This window comes from Gallinula chloropus (assembly GCF_964237585.1).
Source record: "Gallinula chloropus genome assembly, chromosome: 2".
Taxonomy (NCBI): Eukaryota; Metazoa; Chordata; class Aves; order Gruiformes; family Rallidae; genus Gallinula; species Gallinula chloropus.
Window position 1 is genome coordinate 140,851,824 of NC_140086.1, and position 23,776 is coordinate 140,875,599.

Genomic DNA, 23,776 nt, shown 5'->3' on the forward strand with positions numbered 1-23,776 from the left:
CTGGCTCTTTCAGCAAGGGTAATAAAAACAAAGGGGGTGCAATAGAGTAGCTTCACCCAGCTGGAGGTTTCATAGAGACATGTGATGTTGCTGTATTGATCGAAGGGTAACTAGGCTTTAGCACACATCGCCCTGTCTCCACTGCCATGTGTAACTCCCCCAGGTAACAGACTCGGCATGAAATGGCCTGTCTGCTAATGACCTTAAAGATACATGAACAAAACCCAGCCATCTGTGAAGTACTAGGATTAAAATACATTAGTTCCAGCATTTTTTGCTCCTGGATGACCAAAATCCAAAGACACAAAATACCCGGTGGCTGAGAGCTCAGATTGGGATCATCTCACAAAAGCCAATCCTGTTTTACTGCACGATTGCTGAAAACATCACACACTGGGGATGGAAGGAGGGGTCAGGTGAGGAGGTTGCAGCAAAAGCAGCCAGTACTCATTCTTTCATTCAATCACTGCCAATGGAAACAAGTCCTCGTTTCCAACTTGCAACTGTGGAGAAAGAAACAGTGCCTACTCCTGCTTTCCTAAGTAAATATGGATAAACATGGCACTTCTATTTCTGTGACTTAATAATTAGACATTGAAATTTGGGGGCTTTTCCTTCCCCAGAAAGCCCAAGGGACAAGCAGAGAGCTAGGATGTGACAGTGGCTGCAGGCATTTGCTCAATCCCATCATGCAGATGCTAGAAGGGCAGGGGTCTTCACCTCTGCAGGAGAAGAGACTGTTAAAATCACCCAGGTGGCATTGGTACTCAGGTAAGTCAGTGTAGCTGGAAGAGTGCAGAGCAACAGACAAGCAGAAAGTACTGAACAAGAGGCTGGGTGCTTCCCTTCAGTCAGGCACTTCAGACCCACACAGACCATGGAGCATAAGCTCGGTAGAATAATTTTGAAGCAAAAGTGCTTTACTCCTTACAAGGAAATTAACACCACCCCGTGAATTAATGAATACACAGCACATAACCAGTAGCTCTAACAACTCCCAGTATTTAACTTTGTTCTCTGTGGATACACTTCTGCCTTCTGTTCTTCTAGGCAGAACAGGAAATTCTGCATAGACAGGAGACTGAACACCCTTTTCCTCACTGATACACTTGCTGTAGTTCTCTTTTTCCCCTATTTCTCTCAAGATGTCCACTCTCCCAGAAATCCCCAGAGCAGCAGAGGCAGGTGTAAGAAACATGCATGCAAATAAATGCAAAATTATACCCTTTATCATGGAAAAAACATGCAAATAGATGCAAGATTACATGTTTCATCAGACTTCAGGGGGTTTCAAATGAGTATTCAAAGCAAACTGTCCTTGTCAGTGTTGCAACTAGGTTTACTGACCCAACTGAGGGGTGAAAGGTTGTAACCATCAGGTATAATTTATTTAAAAAAAAAAAAGGTATCAGAATGATCATGATCCAAAATCCCGATCTCTCACAGAAATCACAGCATAAGGACACACGCTTCACTAACAGAGATTTCAGAAAGTCATTCACCTCTGAGAAGGAAGAGTGGGTTACAGTAAGCACTCCACAACAGAATGGACTCTTACTCCGTATGAATCTTGGAGACCTCAAATCAGTCACTAAACATCAAACGGGTGTCAGGTTCCACTGAAGCAGGACATGCAAGTAGTCCAGTGTAGGTAGGGAAGACAACAGCTGTGGTATTTCAGGCTTTCTCTCAGGGCAACAAAACACAGTATAGCACACCCTGGCCTGTTACTCAGGCATCAGGCTTTGCAGAAGGAAGTAAAAAAGGAAACTCTATTCTTGCTACTTTGGGGGGAAAAAAAAATTTATAATGCAATGGACCTTCCAGAGGGCAAATCAACTGGTTGAGCGTTACCTGAGGAGACAGTTGTTTCTGTAAAATAATCATCTCTGATCTCCCTAAAAACTCAAAAATGCTAGAGAAAAGAGAAAACCGTGGGTGCTTCAGGATCTCAAGTACATCCATTCTGAAGACTATCTCTCTCATGAAATTCAGTTGCCATGCATTGAACAGTCCACCCATAAACCAATCAACACAAAGCTGATTTTCAGAAGAATTTTATTTCTATAAGAGGAAAATACAAAACGTTGCTCAAACAGAGGAATCAAGTCTTAAATCCTGAGAACCGTAAACTGCATTCAGTGCTTACTTTAACTGTGTAGTATTAGTGTGAAGCAGCAGACATTCACAGTTCACTAGTGGATGGAAACTGAGGAATTTGGGGTGCATATGCTGTTTCCTGTCCCTACTGCTGAGAGCTCCATTCTCAAAATACTTCAGATCACTTTGCTCTCCTACTACAAGCGTAGTGGGAACATCCCCGTTCACGGATACAACATTTATTTGGTATAATTCCAATGGCAAAGAAGAAAGATAACTTTAGAAAACAGACAGCCTGATGGAGGCAGCCCTTCTAGTACATAGACCACTATGAAGAGGAAGCATAATCAACAAAGAGGATAAAGTAGTTACTCTTATCTACAGTTAAGTGCTCCGCTGGCATAAAGAGTACCATTAGACTACGAAGTATTCTACGTGTTACTACTAAGATCATAAATATAAATCACCCATAAACTCTCCACTTCCAACACCTCACCTCTCAAGTATGTTTGCATTGTTGAGGCATATTTTAATATTGCATAGTTCTACATAGATAAGAAACTACTGCTTGCATTGTCGTTGCAAATGGCTACATTAACTCTTAACTGGGTAGTTACCACAGTAAATCCCATAAAACCAGGTAGACTTCACACAGATCATTAAATGTCTTAACTTGAATATAACAATACTCTCGAGTAACGTTTCACTTATAAGTACTACATAAAACTTGGGAGCTTGCAAAGGCTTTTCCATCATTATCGACCTCACAGCTGGGCTGCAACTGTTAGCTGTAGCATGTCCTTAAAACACTGGAACACAGTTCTACACAGCACTTCTGCATCAGTCTCTGGACATGACTTCCAAGAAGAACAGGTAACAACAATCCTAATACAGAAAGCAACAAAGTTACCACTCTTGATTGTCATGTTCTAGGATAAAAGTCACACAACTCACCCTGCAATGTGAAATTACTGACTTAAGTTCTGAAGCAAATACTGCCACATCAACCTGCTGTCTCAACATTCAAAAAGGACTCGAATCCTCAGAGCCATCACCAAGAAATACCACTGACACATCTTGAAACTAGACACATGGGTATTTAAATCAATTTCTACATACTGTGACATATCTTCTCACTTATATTTGAAAATACTGTGAATTATGTATTTCTTCTCTGAAACTAGTTTAAAGCACTTCTGTTTACCAAAAAAATGGTAAATCTTTATCTAGTTTATCTTAAAAGAGCTGATGATCAAAGCATAAATGGTTTATATTCTCAAACTGAATCTAATCTGCATACAATCCAATTCGACCTAAATCACAAAATAGCAAGTTCCCTCAACATCTTCTAATCAAAGTAGTTTCTTGGATTTGCCAATGAAGCAATAGTTTTTGTCCAGAAAACCAGTAACCCAAAGTTGGATATTTTCAAATCCTACCATTTTATGAGAAGTGAAACCAAATATTTTCGCCTCTCCTTGTTAAATCAAAGAGGCCTGGCTTGAGTCAAGAGACACACATTGTCACTGCCAAGGATGATGGACACTGTGTTCACCTGTATCCTACCTGGTTTATCTCAGTCAACTGCTACTTCTTAAAAAACATCCTTCCATGCTACATTAGCAATTGCTAAAATGAAAGCTTATTTTCAAGTAAGTTAACTTCTTTTGTTCCATCCTTCTTCTGTCTTCCCCACTCTTTTCTTTCTGCTTATTCTAAGTATCTCAGTGCTCACTTCACCTCCACTGTTCATCCTTCCTCCCACACACGCTTTCCCAGAACGTTAACGCCTCTATTCTCAGGATCTCACTGTTTCCACTGTCTTTTCCTTTCTCATTTTAGTTCTTAGCTGTCTTTCCCTTTGTGACAGACACAAAACCATGCCCTAAATGAAGTTACATCCTTACCTGTCATCTCTGATTGAATAAAAAAAGCCATAGCCATGCTGTACCATAGGGAGCGCACATCCACTGAACCTAGTGTAGCCAGTCAGACTAGTTGAAAGGACAAAATTCCCACCTCCTCCACTGCAAAACAACAGAAAACAAAACCAGCAGTTTTAAAGATAATTGAAAACAAAGTGAGGTGGTTTTAGAAATGAGCACATGGAAGGCCAATGTAACAAAGTCCTCATTATCAGGGGGTAGCATTACCTGGCTGTGAAGGCATTATCTGTATACAGCTCTGGCACTGGCAGCCCTTGCTCCTGTGCTGTGAGCAGGAGACCCAGAAGATGACGATCAAATCCTGTCAAGTAAATGCAAATACCACATTGTTACAGCAGCACTTCCCATTTCACTGCTTCTTCTTGCCTAGGTAACAGGAAGCAACTGAAGGACAGTAGCATACAAAAACATTTCCAAGACCTAAGAGGCCTTCACCACTTTTGGTTTGCAACACTGAGCCCAAATGCAAACGAACCAAGCAATACAAACCCAGCACAGTTCATGTGGAAAACAAAACCCAAGGAAACCTCCTCCCTGACTACAGTGGAAGAGTTCCACGCAGTGAAACTGGCCCACTGGCAACTATGTCAACAAGGTGAAAAAGCTATAAAGGCCACAGCTGCCTCAACAGCTCACCAAATAGGATGGAGACAGTATGAAGGTTCATCAGGTGTTTTTTTCCCCAGCTACTTTCTCAGTCATAGAATGGCTCACCATGCTAACAGGGCTGGGTTGGACTTTCACCCAAATCTCTCCTCTGCCTTTAAAGACAAATTTTCCCACTTTCCAGCCGAACATATTTGATCAGAAGGTATTCTGAAATGATGCTTAGCTGGGCAGAAAAAGTGAGTTATTATTCAAAGTGAACATCTCGTTGCGGCACAAGGAAGGATGCAAGGACTTGGGTTTTAGTTTCTCTTTTCAAAATTAAACTATAAAGTGTTAAGGGGGTTGTACTCAGATTAAGAACAAGTAAGTAGAGAAAATATATTAGCATACAGCAATATTCCATTTTCACCCACAAGAAAAAAAGAAAACCAAAAAAGCTTCTGATCCCAGAGTACCTTTTCCATTCTCACAGTCTTTCCTCATTTTATTGTGCTTTGCAAATGCCTTTTGCATCAGCTGTAGTCGTTCATAATTCTGTGTAAAATGGGGGAGACAGAAATAAAAAAAAAAAAGAAAAAAAGAAAGAAAAGACAATCTAGGTGAGTGACACATCAGGAATCACAGATCAGCAAGTTTTACCCTTTCACATTTTCTGGAACTTGTAGGTAAATGAAAATAGAGAAACTTCAAAGGTACATTAGAAACTCTAATTCTTTCTCCCAAATCCAAACTCCTTTTTCAGGACAACTTGCTCATTTGTATCCTGCACCTCTGTTCAGTTACTTGGATAACCTTTACACTAAGCAGTATTCTAAACCTCATGCTCTTTCCCAAACAAGCTGAAACAATGGAAGTTACCCACTGTCCAATAATCACCCCCAAAAAACTTTCTACCATACCACTTAGAAACACACTGGCTTTTAGCAGGTGCAGTTGCATTTAGATGATCATCACTCCCTGAATTGGTCTGGTAGTTGGACTAGAAGATCATTGTAGATCCCTTTCAACTGAAATAGCCCAGTCTAATCTATCACTTTTCATGATGGAAGAAAAAGGAAGAAACACAGATGAAAAATCATCATCTGTGAAGCAAAGGCAGAAAACAAAACAAAAATATGCACAGGCACTTAACTGCATTCACAAGTTTTCTATGCTGACTGAAATACTACTTCCATGACAGCAGCTCTGCTGGGTTTTTTTCAGTTTTATATTGAAACTTCCTTATTAAAACCAGGGAGAACAGAAAAGAAATACATGCTTCAGTAGAGGAGTCCAAGAATCATCTCCAAGTCCCCAAGATCTTACTAGTTCTCTTCTGAAAAGCCCACTTCATCCTTTTAGTCATCACACAAGAGGCTGCAGCAGAGAATGTGAAACAAGGGCAGTAGCCACCCAATCTGGATAAAAATCAAGCTATCAAGCCCCCCAAGGAAAAAAGAAAATTTAAGAGGAGGATTTTTTCCCACCAATGTACCTTAACTTCAGGTACTTTCTAGTACCTTAGAAGTAAACTTTTAAGCATCTTAATTGACCAGGTTCAATGGTTTTTTTAAGCCCCAAGTGTTCATCATAAAGCAATAGCAATAGAAAGGTATTTGGACATGATAGTTAAAGTTGCAAAAAGAAAAAGAAAAAGGCTACTGTTAGTGTTGGAAGTAACAAACCTCTCTGTGTATTAGCCACAGAAGCCTGCTAATTAGTTAGCAGATAACTGAAGGGCAGGGAAATAACAGGAATCCATATTTGCAATAGGAAAGTAGATTTAACTAATGGCTAGAATTTTGAGTTCTAAAGCTGCAGCACATTCCAAAAGAAGCCAGTGAACACCAGGAAAATAGGTTCTTGGAGACTGTCATTATCAATCCCATATATTTCATGGTGGCCACAATCCTGTATGTTTCCCAGAACAATACAAGCTTTGAATTTCCTAAAAATATGTAGGCCTCTGTCTCAAAAGTCTTGTCCTTGCTTCATTTCTAAGGTTCTGTGCTGTGATGACAACAGAACGAGCTTTAGCACAGCTCTCACTTGGCAAGAAAGGCATGAAATGCTCTGCCAGACAGGCATCAGAGGGTAGTTGTAGGGAAAAAAAAAAGGGGTCACCAGTTCAGCTACTCAGAGAAAAACTCTGGAACACATCCCTTTTGCTGGCAGGACACAAACAGGTCTCAATCTTGCTCTCAGTGATTAGATTAACATTTCCTGATTTCACTTAAAAAATAAAACAGAACCACCCCACAGCAGAACACATTGGTTGCAACCAAGTTTACATTCACACTGATTTTTTTTCCCCCACACACACCTCAAAAAGCAACTCAAGACACTTACATTCTCGAAAATAAGAGGTAAACAGGACAGAAAAGCAACAAGCCCACACACAACATCTCACATCAGCCCCACTGACCAGAGCCAGACTTCAAACAACCCAACATCTGCAATCTGTCTCGCTGGAAACAGGCCAATTCCCATCAATGAGACAATCAATAGACAAGGGAGTTTTAAGCACTTGAAATGATATGCCTTCCAAAAGCATTGTGATTAAAGCAGCAGTTCAGTATTTACATTGACAGAAGGATCCAGCATGGACTTGCACCACTCCACTGCTTCTGTAGTACACGATCTTATGGTCTCTGTGCGGCCATGATAGAAGCGCCGGGTCATGGCGGTTTCATAACAGCATCCTGGGCTAAGAATCAGAATGAGGGAGGAGCATCTCATTAAGAAAACCACATGCTCTCTTAAGGAATAAAAACATCAGGCCAAGTATCTTACACATCCAGCTCAGTTACCAGTATGAGTGGACCACTAATTTTCTTCACAATGTTGTGTCCACAAGAGAGAGCCACAAGGGGAACTCTACAGGCTTTTACGAGACAGGTGACTGACAAAGTGTCAGTTGCGATCCCTTGAAAAGACTGGGTTGTCATGGCTATTTCGAGCCTACTACAGATTTACCAGCTTCTAGAAAAAACAACCTGAAATTACACAACCTTCAGTTTCACTATGTATTCCCATTTAAGAAATTATCTACACCACCCAAAACCTCAAAAATTAAGAGAGATGCTTGAAATAAGCGGTGTGTCTCAACACATTTATAAGGAAGAGGCTCAAACCCTTCTCTGTCACAGACTGACACCCATCCAGCTTTTACCTGGAACATGCTCAGCCCTATGACAGTCTACCACTGAATATACAACTTACACTTTGTGTTTAGTCAGGCAATTAACTTACTCCAATGTTCAGGAAACCGAGATCTACCAACCTTGCTTATGATGAGACAGGCATCTCTTGTGACTAAGCATCATGCTCTTATGATAAAATCCTCCCTCTTCTGAAGCAAGCAACACTTGCCAGGTCAGTAATGACTTACACAAACTATAATCAGTGCTAGTTAGCAAACAGAAATTTGGGAACACCAATACCAGGAAGAATGGTGCCTTTTATCAATAATACAAAATAAAATGACATGTCCAAAAACGTACAATCAGGCCTTTGGAGGGTCACTATCTATATCTCTATTATCCCACCCAAAGCTTTGCACCTAATCTTGTTTAAAAAAGTGAGGTTTTTTACAGGCTTGGAAGACTAAATTTTGCTGATGGCTGCTATTTGTTACAGATAATGCTTTCTTCTCCATTTGTGCAACTATTTGACACTGAAGAATCTTAAACCACCGTGCATTTGGTGTTTGCCCAAGTATTTACTTCACACTGCCTAAAGCCACGTTTGCACGGATTGTCTCCTGCCCTCCGTCCCACACTACATACGCACCCTGACACCCTACAGGCACAAGGACACCGTTCTTCCGAAGCCGAGAGCACCAGCCTCAGGGAGATCAAAATAAGGCCCTGTGCAACTTTTAATAAGACCCAAGTGTGCTGCTTCATTCTTATGTCACCAGAGCAAATTACACACTGGCATGGGAAGGCCACTGCCGTTATATCCACTTCTCCAGACCCAGTGATCTGCAGATCCACTTTGTTACTCAAACACTAGTTCTTCCATTCCTAATCTAGGTACAGAGATCTTCTTACCGTCCGTGGCATTTGTAATACGCCAGCTGAAGGGCCAGCTGCACAAACGTGTCGGGGTGAAGTTTCTTCTTTCTAATCAATGCTTTGCCAAAGGATGTGAAGGCATAATTCACTAGCTGCAAGTCAGATACCTGCCACACCACAGGAGGAAAATACAGAAGTCAAGAAACTGCAAGTACCACAACTTGGTTCACTTCAAATAAAACACATTCAACATAAACCAACGATGTAACAACTAACACCACGGTATTAAGTCCCATGCATCCCTGTTCTCCAGCATGGAGAAAGGCCAGCTAAAAGCACACAAATAGAAGGGGGAGAAAAGAAACAATCAGTTACAATTAAAAGAAGCAGCAAGAAACTCCACCTTCTTGTAATACAATTCTTTAGTGCATCCAATTTCACTGATAATTTTTTGATCCACTGTGAATACAAGTTCTTCTGGCCATGGCATCTCTCTCACTTTATCTGATCCCTGGGAGGAGGCAGACAAAAAGAGAGAGAAAACAGAAAATGTTATCCAAAAGAAAAGTCACTGACTAATACATTTGGAAGTTCAAAGGATAGATACCTTCCATTTTCCTTCATTTTCAAGAGTCTTCTTTTCAGCATAAGCTAACATGGTAATTAAAGCCATGGCATCAAAAGGAGAATGCTAAAACCATAAAAGACAAGGTATCACATTATTCACATAACTGCAAGAGGTTCAAATTGCATTTTTTCTCCTACCCCACTCTTTCTTACAGACCAACAGCTGTACTGTACAGTGTTGGACTTGTTCTAGCTCTACAATGTATATAGAGCTACTACACGTCCACCCTGTTTTGACTGTTGTGCAGCTGTATAGGGAGGCACAACATACCACCGCTGCAGAAAAGCAGATTTCAGGCACGATTTAGGCCCTGGTGGCCATTCAACATGGAGCTTTAAAAAAAATCTGAGTTCAAAAAGCACAGCTGTCAAACAGCTACCAAATAGAAAGAGTTCATTTTAAGCCTTCTTGTGCAGTGTTATTTTTTTTCTTTGGAACTCTCTCATTAAATACTTCAAGAAATAATATTATGATTTCAGATCTTGTGCTCTTAGTTCAAGGATGGCATAATATCACTGTGAAAGCAAACTGCTTTTGGAACTTGCCAAGCCAAGTGCCTGGTAAACAAGGCTATACCAGAGAGGAACACGTTAAACATTTAAACAATACTCCAAAAGGCAAAACTTAGTAAATAAATACTTTAAAAGTCTGTAAGGGGGGGAAATGTTGAACTTACATCACAGAATGCACTACAGGTTCCATTGGAAAAGAATATGCTATTGTAGGATTTATCTCCCCAGCGGGCAGTCGGATCACCTGTTAGCCCCAGCCTTGTAACCTAAAGCAAAAGTTACACACTGGGTTTTAAAAAACACTGTGTAAACTAAAACCAACTAAACTAAAACCAAAACACTGAAACCACTATCAACTAAATCAAGCCTATGTTAAGATGGTAAAACCTCACCGTGAGATAAGACATGTTCATTCAGTTGAAGATGAAGCACGATTATAAACCCAAGTTTTTAAATTAAAGAGTGATTACTCCATTTTTGAGGACCCTGAAGGACAAAGGACTAAAAGAAGACAATGAAAGCAGACTTCAGCCATTCCCACTTCCAATGTGCAAACAATTTAAGTATTCCTATAGATCAACAAGAAGTATGATCTATGTATTTGTCGGCTTCATTTTCTCAGTTCTGAAAGAGCAAGAAGTGCTACTTCTGCATATATGTAGAAGAAAATTTATATAAAGAAGAACAGACAAGAATTATCAAAAATCCTTAGCTACCTCAGAGTAGTCCTCAGGAGTTGCATGAGGACTAGAATCATCAAGGCAGACCACAAATAAACTTCTCTGAATTTTTTCCAAACGAGTTAGGTTCTTTGGATCCAGATTAATCAAATATTCACGTAACTAGAAAACAAAAGACAAAACTAAGAGAAATTACACATTACCAACGAAAACCACAATTCATTCATGAGAAAAGCATTGAAGTATTCCCACCTCTGCCCATTTTGTCCTTTCGTTGCTTGTTAAGGCTGCCACTCCTGGTCCATCTGGTTCACTATGGCATCTTTTCTGTATATAAGTAAGCTGCCTTTAAGAAAATTTCAAAAACTGAAGTTAACAAAGAACATACTGAGAAAAGGCACAGTCAAAACAGTCACTCCTGTTTTGCCAGGCTGGAATTTTAGTTCCACATTCACAAGCTAATGTGAAGTTTCAGGAAGCGTGAATTGGCTCCTTCAAACTCTAAAGGCAATTTAGACTTGCTCCAGTTTTGGTCACTAATGGTTAATTCAAATTGCAGCTACCAGCCCAGTACAAGCTTATATGTAAACAACTGCAACCCTAAAGTGTTATTATCCACTTAATTTAAAACTAGATTTAAGACATCAAGTGCAGATCAAACTTTCCCAAGCAGTAAACATCTGCAATACTGCAGCTTTGCAGCTTTTGTAGCAACTAATCAGGTACAAGAGCAAAACTTCAATTTGAGATAAAACCTGAAACTTAAAGCAGAACAGTAGCTGCAGTACATCCTAAATGTAGATGCTGAACTACATGAGGATACTCCCTTTCCTGCCTTTCCCTTATATCTTCCCTTTGAAGAGCCATTAACAGAGAGTTGATTTTTAATTCGCAAATTCACTTTTTCACATGCTGTTCTAAGTGTTAAAGAAACTCCACAAGTTTAAGGTGTTTAATCTCACTTGTCCTTCATTAAGATTCACTACTCCCAATTAGTTACACAGTTGTTCAAAGTATAAGACACCAGTGATGAAATTATAGAAAACAACAACAAAAAACAGCCACCAAACCCAAACCAAGCTACCCCTCCTATGGGCAGGAGGAAAGCTTTAGGGGTTTCTGACTGTATTCCAGCCATTCATTTCTTTGTTACTTGCTTGATCTAACAGATACAGCTACAAAAATTAGAAATACCTGTGTTGAAATATCTTAAGTACTGAAGATTTTTTTTTAAAAAAAGCTATTTTTGAGTCTCTCTAACTACGTTTGTCTTGCTTAAGGAATCTGGCCATCCACCTTCTGCCATTTTTAATTACAAAAGTCTTCTGTTGTGTTCTATGAACAGCCCTTTGAGAAAAGCAGCAAGTTATTCTAGATGAAATGCACAGCTGCTCTTTAGTACAGCGATTGCTTTGGGATCTGTATGCATCTCAAGAGACCTATGCTGAACTACCCCTGTATGTGACATTAGAGTTCAACCAGCAGAGTGTAACACCTTGTGGCCACAACTGTATTGCCAATTTGAAAAGCTAGTACCTCTGCATGCTACTGGGAGATAAGAGATACAGCATGGAAAAACTTCAAACACTGCCAGTTGCACTAGTACTGAATTCATTGTTTAAAGAACCAAGTTATTTCCTTTGCAGCAGCTCAAGAATAAGAAGAGGGGCACAAACACGGCTGGTTGTCACAGTCCAGAGCAAGGACAAGAAATGGAAGTGAAATGCTGCTGCACTGTGCTGGAGCCAGCAGAGTCCATCAGTGTATACTGCAATTTTGGACTCCCCTGCACTCACCCTCTATTCTTGAGACAATTGACCACAAGTGTATTTGATTTAAATCAACATGCCAGTGTGACAGTAGTGCCTCATCTGTGACACTGATTAGGTAGCAATGAGACAACTACCACCATGAATTGGTCCTGAAACAAATTATATTACTTATAAAGTTAATAATTCCATGTCAAGAAATTTTCACACAGAATGATGTTCCCTACCAAAGCACCTTCACTGAGCCCTTTTACATGATGTTCTATGGGTACATTACAACAGAATATAATCATTATAGCTCACGGCAAGAAGATGCCATCTACTAAAGGAGAATTTGCTCAAATCCAAACCCTCAGCTAGAGGAGAACCTGTAACCTCCCTCTCACCTAATTCTTTGGGATGAATGGGACAGAAAAAGAAAGTTTCTCTTTGGTGTGTAACTTAAATAGGACAGCTCATTGAAACAAGGGAGTTTGAAAACCTGAAAATCTCTGGAGGAGTCAGCATACTGCCTTCATGTATAGCATCAAATGCAAACACTCGACCTCGACACAGGACTACCAGGTGAGATGGGCATTCACCTTCAGTTGCTGAAATGAAACAAAAAACAAAACATAGAAATCCAACCATGGGGATGAAGCGAGTGAGATACAAGAAAAACAGCAAGTCCTACAGACCCATATTTTGTTCAAAACGGGACAGACTTCATACAGTTATAAACAGGAAAGAAGGAAAAAAAAGTAACTTTTGAAATCCAGTTGCATGATCTTGCTTTTTTAAGCTATCAGAGAAAATATAAAGTAGTACATAATTTTCACTTTTATTAACTACATCAAGTCATTGTCGCTACCTAGATGCAAATGTTCTTTATTTGTGTATCTTATAGGCAGGGACACCCTCTGCAAAAGGAGTGTTGCTTGCTTGAAGTTGATCTAGCAATACTTCTCTATTGAGTAAGTTTTGTTTGGGTGGGGTTTGTTTGTTGTGTAGTTTTGTAGGGGTTTTTTTGTTGGGTTTGTTTTTTTTTAAAGGGATGAATGTAATGCAGCAAGCCTATTGCTAAGTCACTTCACAGATGACTAAGTCCATCAGTTGTCAGAGTCCTTCAGTTTCAGTTATGCAACTCAAGACCCAAGATACACTATTAATCTGTAATCTGCAAATCTGTGAAAAGGGAGCACTGACATGCCAATTTGGCCACTATACAGAAATGCACATAGTACTGGCCCACACTAGGCCAGGTACACTTACACAGGATTGCCTTATTGAATCTGTATATCTGGAAAGAAGACTAAATGAAGTTGGAAAAGATTCTGACAATAAACAGATGTCAAAATCACAAGAAAAGTGGTCACATTTTATCAAACTGCTACATCTCTCCACCCTGGGAAAAAGAAAGGTATGCTGCTTTCCCCACATTTAACTGAATGGGCATCCACAGAAATCTAAATCTTAACTATATGGCTTTTACATCTACCTTTATGGTCCCCCTTTCTGAATAAGATAATACAATTCAATACATACCCGATTAAAGACATTCTAGACTGAGGAATTTGTCATTTCATGTGAACCTCACCTTCACAGATCATGAAATGAATTTCTAATTTAACAAAAATCAGAAGGGTTGACATAAAATTCAGTTACTTTAGGTAGTCTCCTCCTAACCTGAGGCGTCTAAAGCAAGGGGTGGAATTAAGTTTAGAAGTTAACATACCTAGGATTAAGTGTCTAAGATCTCACTGCAATTGGTAGAGATTGACCCAATAGACTTAATGACACCTAATGAGCTCTTTACCCACTCATTACGGTGTCTGCTGCAGGGTCAACCTAATAGCTTTCCAGGTTCCACTCATCAGGCTCTCTTGGCTGTTAGTGTGGTATTTGATTCCAAGCTGACATTAACTGTCAAATTTTAGGTGGCCTACTCTGCAATCTGAATACTACTTCAAGTGTTTAGACCATTGTCAAGTTCCCTCTATAGCCAAAGGAGAAAAAAAGATCCTTCTCCAGATTGCAATTCCTTCTGCCTATCTTAGATAACTTCCTATTTTGATAGCCCAAATCCTTCTCTAGAGGCATTCCTATTTCTCCATGAATCACAGAGAACCAAGACAACTAACTGGACTAAATATTTCTCCTGAAGGCAGACAAACTACATGGAAATGGGTATCACGTACTGCACACAGCATGGAAAAGAACGAACGAAGCAAGATTGTTTCGTAAAGTTCTTATAACATTTTAAGGTGGAAAAAGGGATATGAACGTCAAGCTGCATCTCCACAGGACAACAGCTTTGCTTATTTAATGTGATCAAAATAGAACACTGAATTTCCACGATCTGAATGTTTCTTCTATGTTTTGGTATTTAAAATTAAATGCTAAGACAAAACCGGTGAAATTTGCCTTCAGCTTTGCACTTCCATGTCATATCCTGTGGTATGGAGATTTCTATGAGAAAGACAAACCTGCTGCTTCAAATCTTGAGTCTTAGGTGAATGCACATTTCCCATATTATCTAGAGCGACACCACTGAACAACTCTGGACACATCAGAATGCATTTGACAAAGGTGTTACAATTTCAGTTAGTCAGTTACTAATACTATAGTATTTGTTAGTGGAGAATGCGTAAGAACATTACACTTTCACCCTAGTTCTTGATCCTGCTGTTGGGAGTTTAAGAGAATGGCTTCAAGAAGCAGAACTTTCTTTTAATCTTATTTAGAAAGGACTAAATATTGGACCAAAAAGGACATTTGTAGATTAGACACCTTTGCTCCCTTACATAAGCACTCAACAACCAGTATCTGATTTAGTGCTTGAGGAGGCAAGTACTTTATGGTTAAAATGACCACTCCATTGGCCCATTAATAAAAAAATCGTTAGCTTATGTTAATCCACAACATGCTTGTGTTTACCTGTTTTAAAATAACCGCCAATCGAGTCTCTGGTAACTCCAGGAATTCTGCAAGTGCAGAAGAGCATTCGAAATTGGCTCATGTCCAGAACATCATCCCGAGATCTCTCTATAGCCACTTTCTCTCTGTGGTAAACAAGTACACCAAAATTAAAAAACACTTCTGCAAGTAAATCAAGGTAAGACAAACACATCTTTTACTGCACAGAATGCATGTCAATGAATATAAACATGTTTTAGTTACTGAAGCATATACAGATTATTAAGATTTAGAATGAATTATTCTTTCTCGAAGTCTTACGCTCGTAATAGATCCCAGAAATTCAAGGTGTGCCATATATTTATACATGCTCTTTCTATCTGTGTGCCATCTTTGGGTGGCCAGCAGTGTTCAATATAGGGACCAGGGCCTCCCATATTACAGTGTATTTGCGTTGCTATGCGAAGGTCAAGATAAGCCACATTCAGCCACCAGTCTTCCAGCTGAAAATGAAAAACATTTAGCATCAGAATTAAGCTTTAGTCATTAATTATTTAATAATCAACTGCTTGCCTTTTTTACTATTTCTTATTTTAATTAATTTCAGATTATTTTTTAATAGTAATTCCTATATAACAGAAGGCAGGACGGTGATTCAAAAGTAACTGCTACGGGTAAGAAACCATCTAGCTCTTCGATTTTTATGCTTGAAATAAAATTCAATACTGCTTAAGACTATTAAACTATAAATTACAATGAAGAGTTCTTCCCTGATATTCGTCATATTAAACTCTTGCAGATGTCAGCTGTGGCTGCCACAAATGTAAGACAGATTATTCCATGAAGAATGGAAGAAAAGGAGATTTGTGTGAGAGAGGATCTGGGACGGACAGTTAATGATGCGGTTTTTCTATCATCCGAAAATCCCCGCTCAAGTATGTCATGTTAAGATTTACAAAGCTCTCATGAATTCTACTTTGTTACAGCACCCTTGTATCTCTTTCTCTGTTGAAATACAATTTTAAGTGCTATCACAAAGCTTTTTTCAGGCAAGAAAATTAGAGGGTAAGTTCTAAATTTTACTTTTTAGCTTTTTTCTTCTTTTTTTTTTTGGGTGGGAGGTGGGGAGTGGGTGGGTGGAACAAGGAGCAGGTAGGGAGAAGGCAGGGTAAAGAGCAGGGGAATGGAGCATTCAAAACCTACAAGGTAACTTAACATTTCAGGTAGTGAACATTTCAGGTGACTCAGCCACTCAGCTCTGAAAACATACCATGCATATATAAGTAAATGTATTCATATCCACGGGCCAGGTGGCAGCTATAAGAGAGATCCTAAGATTAAAAAAAGCTAAATGGCTCTCAAAATTATATCCTGAATGATCAACTTTCCATAAGATGCATTATGATTTCTTACATATCTAAACACATACCCAATTCCTTCTTGTTTTAGCTCTTTCCAGTAGTTTCTGGTGCAACTCTTTCCCAATCCCATTTTCAAATTTTTTAACTATATCCTCAGTTCTTCGATATTCTTCTTCATTTAGAAATGGCTTCACTACAAAAAGGAAATGTTTTTATTTTAAAGACAACTGCATAGTGAGATTTATTCCAAGATTAAGATGTCCACAGACAAGAGAATGAATACATTCAAACTTTATTTTTCCAAAACAAACATTTGAAGAGAAAACACCTCTTAAAAAATCTGCAAATAAACCACAGTGCATTCTAATAAAACATAATGCATACTTTTAAATAAATACAGATGTTAGCAAAAGAAAGCCATTACTGAAAACCTGAAATACCTAATAGACATCTAAACTCAATGTATTTATAACTGTAGCTGGAAAGATTATGGAGTTCTATAGCTCCATCAACTGACACAAAACACACCGAATAATTAAATTTACAAGAACTTTGTTTGTAAACCAATACATTGAGCCATACATGTTTGCCACCTTACTGCACCAACCATAAACTACTTGCCTTTATTTTCAAAAGTCCATTCATAGTCTACAAGCACCTTGCCAATCAATTCTCTCCTTCACTGTCCCCATGTCATGCCTGCCTTTAAGTGACAGCGATTTTAAAATACTTTTGGATTTCTCTCAGCTACTTTCAGCATATTCAAAACTACTAGTTTCTCTAATCTAACACCCTCCTTAAAGCCCTTACTGTGAAATCTATGGTCACTAACAGCTTCCATACAGGCACATCGCATAGTCTTCTTATACTCACCTAGTATGTAACATTTGCTGTTACCTTTGTACTTAGACTGTGAAGTCGTGGCAAACAGAAGGGGAGGGGGGAAGGAGGAGTTTCTACTGATTCAATGCCTACTCAGCAAGCTCTGATTCATTTTCAAGGCTGCTGGACACTGCTGTCAGTTAATTTCTTGTCTGCCTTGCTAATACTAACCCTGAGATCTACTTGGAGCTGCTAAAAAACAAGGAAGGATTGTTTAATTTTCTGTACTCGTGTATTTGTATCATCTCTAACCCGGCTTTTGTGAGTTTCAGCTGGGCAAGGTGTCCCAACACTAAACTATCCTTGCAGAATTAAAATTTTACTTCCTCACACCTGTGTCTTGGTACAATTATGATTGTTTGCTTGCAACCCCTCCTTTTTTCCTCTTCACAGATCTAGCCCAACATCTCATCTCAGCAGGGACAGCTACAGCAGACCACTCAGGACTGTGTTGGGTTTTGAGCATCTCCAAGGACGGAGACCCTGGCAGCAACCTGTTCCAGTGCTTAACCACCCTCACAATAGAAAAACGTTTTCTTGCATGTAAAAGCTGCTTTCCAGCCAGCCAGTCCCAGGTTGTGCTGGTGTGGGGGTGCACTTCTCTTTGCTGAACATCACGAGGCTTCTCTCAGCCTGTTCCTCCAGCCTGTCAAGCTCTCTCTGATGGTAGTACAACCATCTGGAGCACCAGCCAGTCTTTTCAGCTTTGTACTATTTATAAAATCAGAGTGTGCTCTGTCCCATCATCTTGCTCATTAATTAGGATGCTAAACAATAGTGGACTCCTGGGGTACACCATCAGAAACTGGTCTATGGAATATGTACTGTTGATCGCAACATCTGAGCCCAGCAGCCGAGACAGTTGTCAGTCCACTTGACTGTCTACTGCCTAGTGCATTTCATCTGTGAGGAAGTTTAAAATAAAAAAAAAACAAACAACCCATAAACTTCTGATGTGCCAAAAGCCGCCTTAAAGTCAATATAAACAATACCTATATGTAGCTTGAATTGAATCACCATCAACTCTGAACACAAGAGAAATAAGTAGTGAGAAGGAGCCATGTACCTATACCATTTAGCAGTCTACAGTGTTCACTACCCCTAGACTGAGGGCAGTCCAACAGTCAGATTTCCCAAAGACTGAGTGACCGTAGTACCACAAAATATTTCAAGAGAGAATGATTATCCTTCTATTCAAATTACAAAGTCATGACAGAGCAACATACCCACACGAAAGAAAACAGGCAAAATTACTGTGCCCTGGTTCCTGGAGCATATGGTGACAAGATGAGGCTGAGAACTGAGGTTTTTTTCAGCTTGAGGACTGAAAGGGACTTACTGCACTCTAACAACTGAGTGGAAAGGCATAGTTAAGATAAAGCACAGCTCCTCTCAGAGTTGCACAACAGTACAAGAAAAAATGGACTTAAGTTGGAACACTGGGAATTTCTGAGAAGGAAAACGTGAGGGGATATTGTCATTACTGGTTCAGTTTTTGTTCCCACTCCCACAATCATGAGTGATCAAACGCCAACATAGGTCACCCAGGCAGGCTGTGGCATCTCCATCCTTGCAGAGAGACAAAACCTAGCTAAGCAAGCCTGAGCAACCTACTGTGGTTGGACCAGCTTTGAGCAGGGATCCAGTCTAGATGAACCCTGCCCAACCTACATGAATTCTATGATGAGAGACTCTTTCCATTTAAAAACTATTTGATCAGATGTAGAAAGAACACTATTAGGAAGGAGAAGAACTCATCCCCTTTCTCACTGAAGTTCAGTGAAACTTCTCTCTTGCCACTTACTCCAGGATCACAGGACTTGTCTTCCTTTCTGCACAGATCAGCTCCATCCATGAACAAGAACTATCCATGAAGACATATTCAGTTGCATAGTTAAGGAACCCTGTTGGAAAGCTGGAGCTTTGGGCTTTCATAGTCTCAGGCTAAGTCCAAGCTTCTGACTTGCAACCTCTGGGCTGAGCTGAAAGGCTAAATAACATGGCTACAGCCACCTTCTCTGCTCAAGCTTAGTCATCCTGAATCCAAAGCAGTGGCAGCTACAGTAAAGCCCTAAGTAAGGCACCTTCTGAGATATACTCTGTCCAGCTCTTCCAGTTGACTGGCTTTAAACAGACAAGTGCTTTACCAACAGGCACATTAATTAATGTTTAGTGCCTGGATTCCTTCTCCAACCAATAAAAGATGGGCTCTTCCAAGGAATGACTCACAGTATCTATGAATGGTCATTTGCAGCTTCTGAATTGTTCTTCAGATGCACCTCCCTTCCTTCACTCACCTTCAGAGACAAAGAGCTTAAGAAACAAAGAGCTTAAACAATGAGAATCACCAAGCTAGCATCTAGAATTGTGCACTGCACATTCTGGCTTTAAGTGGTTTGTACAAGGGAAGACTGTGGCAGAACAAAAAAAACACTGGACTAGCTTTCCTCCATCCTCCAGTAAGACTAAAGTAGATCAACAATGATGATCAAAGTTATAAAATGACATGTACAAGGACCAGTAGGTAGGAAGTAACTTCAGCAAGGAAAAAAAGGGGAACGTGGTAAGTTATTTATGAAAACACAGATCAAAATCAGCAAGCAAGAGCAAACAAATTCACTGTCAAGATTTTATCACTCCATTAGAGTTATTTATTAGCTTGGAGAGCAAGCTAGGTTTACAAAAGTCGGTTCTAAAGGGCAATTCTGTTATTGCAGGTTCACTACTACAGCAAAAATATAGTTAGTCTGGATTACAACAGAAAGCTTTCTTTACACGCATACACACACACACAACATTTTTTCTCTAAATTCACCATTTCAGAAACATTTTGCATCAAAACATGATGACATGATGAAGGAACAACAAAGAAAACCTATTACCATCTACTGGGCCATTTCCACTACATTTAGAATAAATGGGAACTCAGAGGGAATTTAAGGATTTCTCTTGGGAAACGGAAATTTTGCTGTACTAAATTTATGCTGAGGATAGCACTCTTGGTCGTACTCTTTCAGTATTCCTGTATTACAGGTAAGATAGCAAGACACAAAGCAGATGTTCCAGAAAAAAGGGCTTAATGTCTCCGAGTTCTGAAAATTATTAAAGAAACATGGGACAAATATACTAGGCAATGTATCTTTGTCACCCCCAACAAAGCAAAGCCTGATGTAATAAAGAACTAACCAGCTGTCTCTGCTTTATAAGCATGGCTAGACACATGTGCATTGATGTGCAAATTTTTGTATTATCTTCTTTTGAGAGCAAACATTTCAGGGCACAAGTTATCCAAAAATGCCCACCACTGCCTTTTCCTGCCCTTTCCACCTACTAGTGCTGGTGAGAAAGAAAAGCATTTAAAAAAGTTTTGGGTTTTTTTTTTTTTTTACAAAAATCCTGGGCAAACACATTCATAAGTAATCAAAGCAATCCTGCAAAATAAAATTTGTAGATGGAGAAGTATCTTTCATTAGACTCGTCTGGATCCCCCATCCCAATTATGTTGATAATTGAATCCACCATCCCAATTAAGTTGATAGACACTGACTCTATGAATCACTTCACGAACATCTTCAGGTTAGCCTGGTTACAAGAAGACACCATGCTACTGTAACAGTATGAAGTCATTACCTGCATCAAGGTATTTACTTAAAGATTCATCAAGAGGAGGTACAGGCAGGGAAGGCAGTGAATCTTGGTACTGAAACGTTCGCTCCTCCGAGGATTCAAGCACTTGCTTTTCCATGATACAGACCTATGGCACGTTAAGAGATTATCAAGAAAGCCCAAGTTTGAGACAGATGAGACCATTTTTCTCCCCAGCCAGTTACATGGTAAGAGACACGTATCAGGGAAGGATCTGCTGGGAAAGCCAGGATCGAGGTTTTCTTGTTGGCCTGAAGCCGCAAGAGGCATAGACACAACAAGGGGGAAACCACGGCCAGGCGCCTACCGATGCTTTCTCCAGACACACCGCGACCAAGAAACTGGAGGCCTGTTGCTTTCTTTCCCCAGCCAGCCCCGGGACTCTCACCAAACCTACGCCGGAAAACTGGGGAAGGGGGGAACCACTCACACGGGGAGCCCGGCCCAGCCCGGCATCACGCAGCTCGCCGCTCCCTGCGGACCCCCACCCCAGCCCCCACCGCAGCAGTAACGCCGAAGGGGAGCGGCCCGAGCCCCCGCCGCGCCCTCCCTACTCTGGCGCTCCCCGCCTGGCGGAACGGCAGCGCGGAGCGGGACAGGGCTGAGCAGGGCCCAGGAGCGCTGCCGCACCACCGCGATGTTTACAGCAGCTCAGGGCCCGCCCCAGGGAGCTGCCAGGGAGAGGCCGACTGGATGGAGCTGGAGCCTGATACTAAGGAGACAGTCGAGTCGAACTGAGCCGGCCGGATGACCCTCCGCCCCACAGCCCCCAGACGAAGAAAGGCGGGCGGAGGTCACCGCTCGCCCCGTGCAGCACGTCTTACCCTGGCCTAGACGGTCCCGTCACCTCCGCCTCAGCTGGCTCACTGGCTGGCTCGCCGTCTGCCTTCACCTCTACCCTACTTCCAAGCGGGCCCGGAAACCGGGCGGGGCGGAGCGGCTGTGGGGAGGCGGTGACCAGAGCGGCCGTGGCTCTGCGGGGGTGGGAGCAGAAAGAGGCCTCGCTAGTGCTCTGGGCCCGCTGTAGGCTCTGGGAGGGGAATTTGAATGAAAGGACAGGGGAGAAAGAGCAACTAGGGACGCATTAGGGGCTTTTCCTTTGCGTGTGCCCTCGGGTTCTGTGGGGGTAACAGCCTTCACCACTTGATGTCTCCTGTGGGCAGTTATTGTAACACTGGCGGCATCCCCAGTGAGCCTGAGCCGAGCTGTGGGCTCCTGGCCTGGGGGTAAGTGGCCCTGCTGCTTTAGAAATGGGGAGGAGCTCAGGAGTCTGCAAGGATGTTTCTTTTAGCTAGACTGGTGGGCTTCTCTATCACTTGCTAAAAATGGTGTGTGGGAGAGGCTTGTGTGGTCTGACTTGAAGCTCCATAGGAGTAGGGTAAGCACAAGCCACCAGCAGTGAGATGGGGTGGGACTTAGAGAAGCCCTTTGTGTCCTTGAGCAAATGCTTTACCACATGACTTGGTGCAGAGATTTCTCCCTCTCCCACTGTTGCTTGAGGGACCTGGCCCCTCTGAAAAGCTTCCAGGTTCCTTAGAAAACACTCAGATAGGTTGAAGTAGTATTAGAAGCAGTTTGGGCTAGGGATGAGGGCAGGAGATGGAGATGTGTGTTAGGCTATCTGCATCATGCAAGAGTCGGTGCAAGGTTTGGACTAGGCTGAGGATGTAGCCAGAGGCTTGCCATCACCACCTCCAGGCAGAGACTCGGGAGCTTTACAGAAACCCTGTATAACCTTGGCCAGATTGCAGCCCCTATTACTTCCATCCCTTTGAGGCTTCAGATGTCTCTGCTAGTATAGGCCATATGAGGGCTGCAGCCTACTCTGGTTCCCTCTTCCCTTGCAGAGACTGCAGACTTCAGGTCCCCATGGCCCTCCCTTTCATGTCACACATTTTTTTTTTTAATACTAAATGTTTGATCCTTTTCACTGATTACCAGGAAGGTCCAAAAATCAGAAATTAGAATCAGGGGAAAACATATTTTCATTTAAAATCTATTTAATAGCCTGTGCAAAGGAACAAATGTATAATGCTATTTTTTGAAGAAGAAAATGCAGTTTAGCAGGGGGGTTGTAGTAACAGTTGCTATTTTTATCTGGACTTAAGGTTTAGTTAGTTTTCAGTTCACAACTAAGTCTATCTTTGAATGAATCTAGCGAAGTCAGTATGTGATAGAAAACGTCAAATTGCTGTTGCATAATCTTGATTATTCTTGCCACTGAAGCACTGGTAATTGGGAAATAAGAAAGACTACTCTTTCAGAATCTGTATCACAAATGGCAAGTTTTTCAAATGTTGCTTTAACATCTTTAGTTATAGCTATGGGAATTGCTGTGATTTTATCTAAGTTGGGCCCCAGCAGAAACTTTCCTATCCACATGTTTTAGGTAATACCCAGACATTCTAATACTCTGTTATGACCGTAGAGATGGAAATAGGAAGATGTTGGTTTGGTTTGGTTGGTTTTTATCATTCTTAATTACTGCATTTGCATAGGAGCACACCTATCATAGGTGCTAGGAAAGCAAAAAAAGAAACTGTTCATCTGCTGAATTGTTACTGGAACCTAATCTGCTGTTAATTAAAAAAAATGTTATAGAGATCTGTACATTTTTAGATCAGGAAGATTAAAGACAGAATATTAAAGACAGAAGGTGGCATAATAGGGATCACCTCATCTCCTTTCTTTATTTTCTTCATGGCCTTTGGCAACAATTTAAAAATATTTTCTGTGACATAACCTGCCATG

General features: G+C 40.8%; 1 protein-coding gene across 1 annotated transcript; it reads right to left on the reverse strand.

The window, feature by feature from the left end:
* Window positions 1-2,047: 2,047 nt before the first annotated feature.
* On the reverse strand, window positions 2,048-21,925 carry CROT (carnitine O-octanoyltransferase). The gene is made up of 17 exons (XM_084280065.1): window positions 21,850-21,925; window positions 21,011-21,134; window positions 16,567-16,691; window positions 15,459-15,640; window positions 15,159-15,283; window positions 12,724-12,832; window positions 10,726-10,819; window positions 10,510-10,635; window positions 9,958-10,059; window positions 9,261-9,344; window positions 9,057-9,164; window positions 8,690-8,820; window positions 7,218-7,341; window positions 5,111-5,189; window positions 4,254-4,347; window positions 4,008-4,127; window positions 2,048-2,985 (listed from the first exon to the last, which is right to left on the reverse strand). Exons 2-17 carry the CDS (start codon window positions 21,123-21,125, stop codon window positions 2,865-2,867), a joined length of 1,839 nt encoding a protein of 612 aa, XP_084136191.1. The 5' UTR covers window positions 21,126-21,134; window positions 21,850-21,925; the 3' UTR covers window positions 2,048-2,864.
* Between the last annotated feature and the right edge of the window lie 1,851 nt (window positions 21,926-23,776).

What these genes read in the sequence shown, in the direction of transcription:
- CROT (XM_084280065.1), bottom strand. Translation starts at nt 21,125, where the DNA reads ATGGAAAAGCAAGTGCTTGAATCCTCGGAGGAGCGAACGTTTCAGTAC. An exon ending in CTCCTGAGGACTACTCTGAG is followed by an intron (nt 10,060 to 10,509) that starts GTAGCTAAGGAT and finishes CTTTTGCTTTAG; the next exon opens with GTTACAAGGCTGGGGCTAAC. An exon ending in AAAATGAAGGAAAATGGAAG is followed by an intron (nt 9,165 to 9,260) that starts GTATCTATCCTT and finishes GCCTCCTCCCAG; the next exon opens with GGATCAGATAAAGTGAGAGA.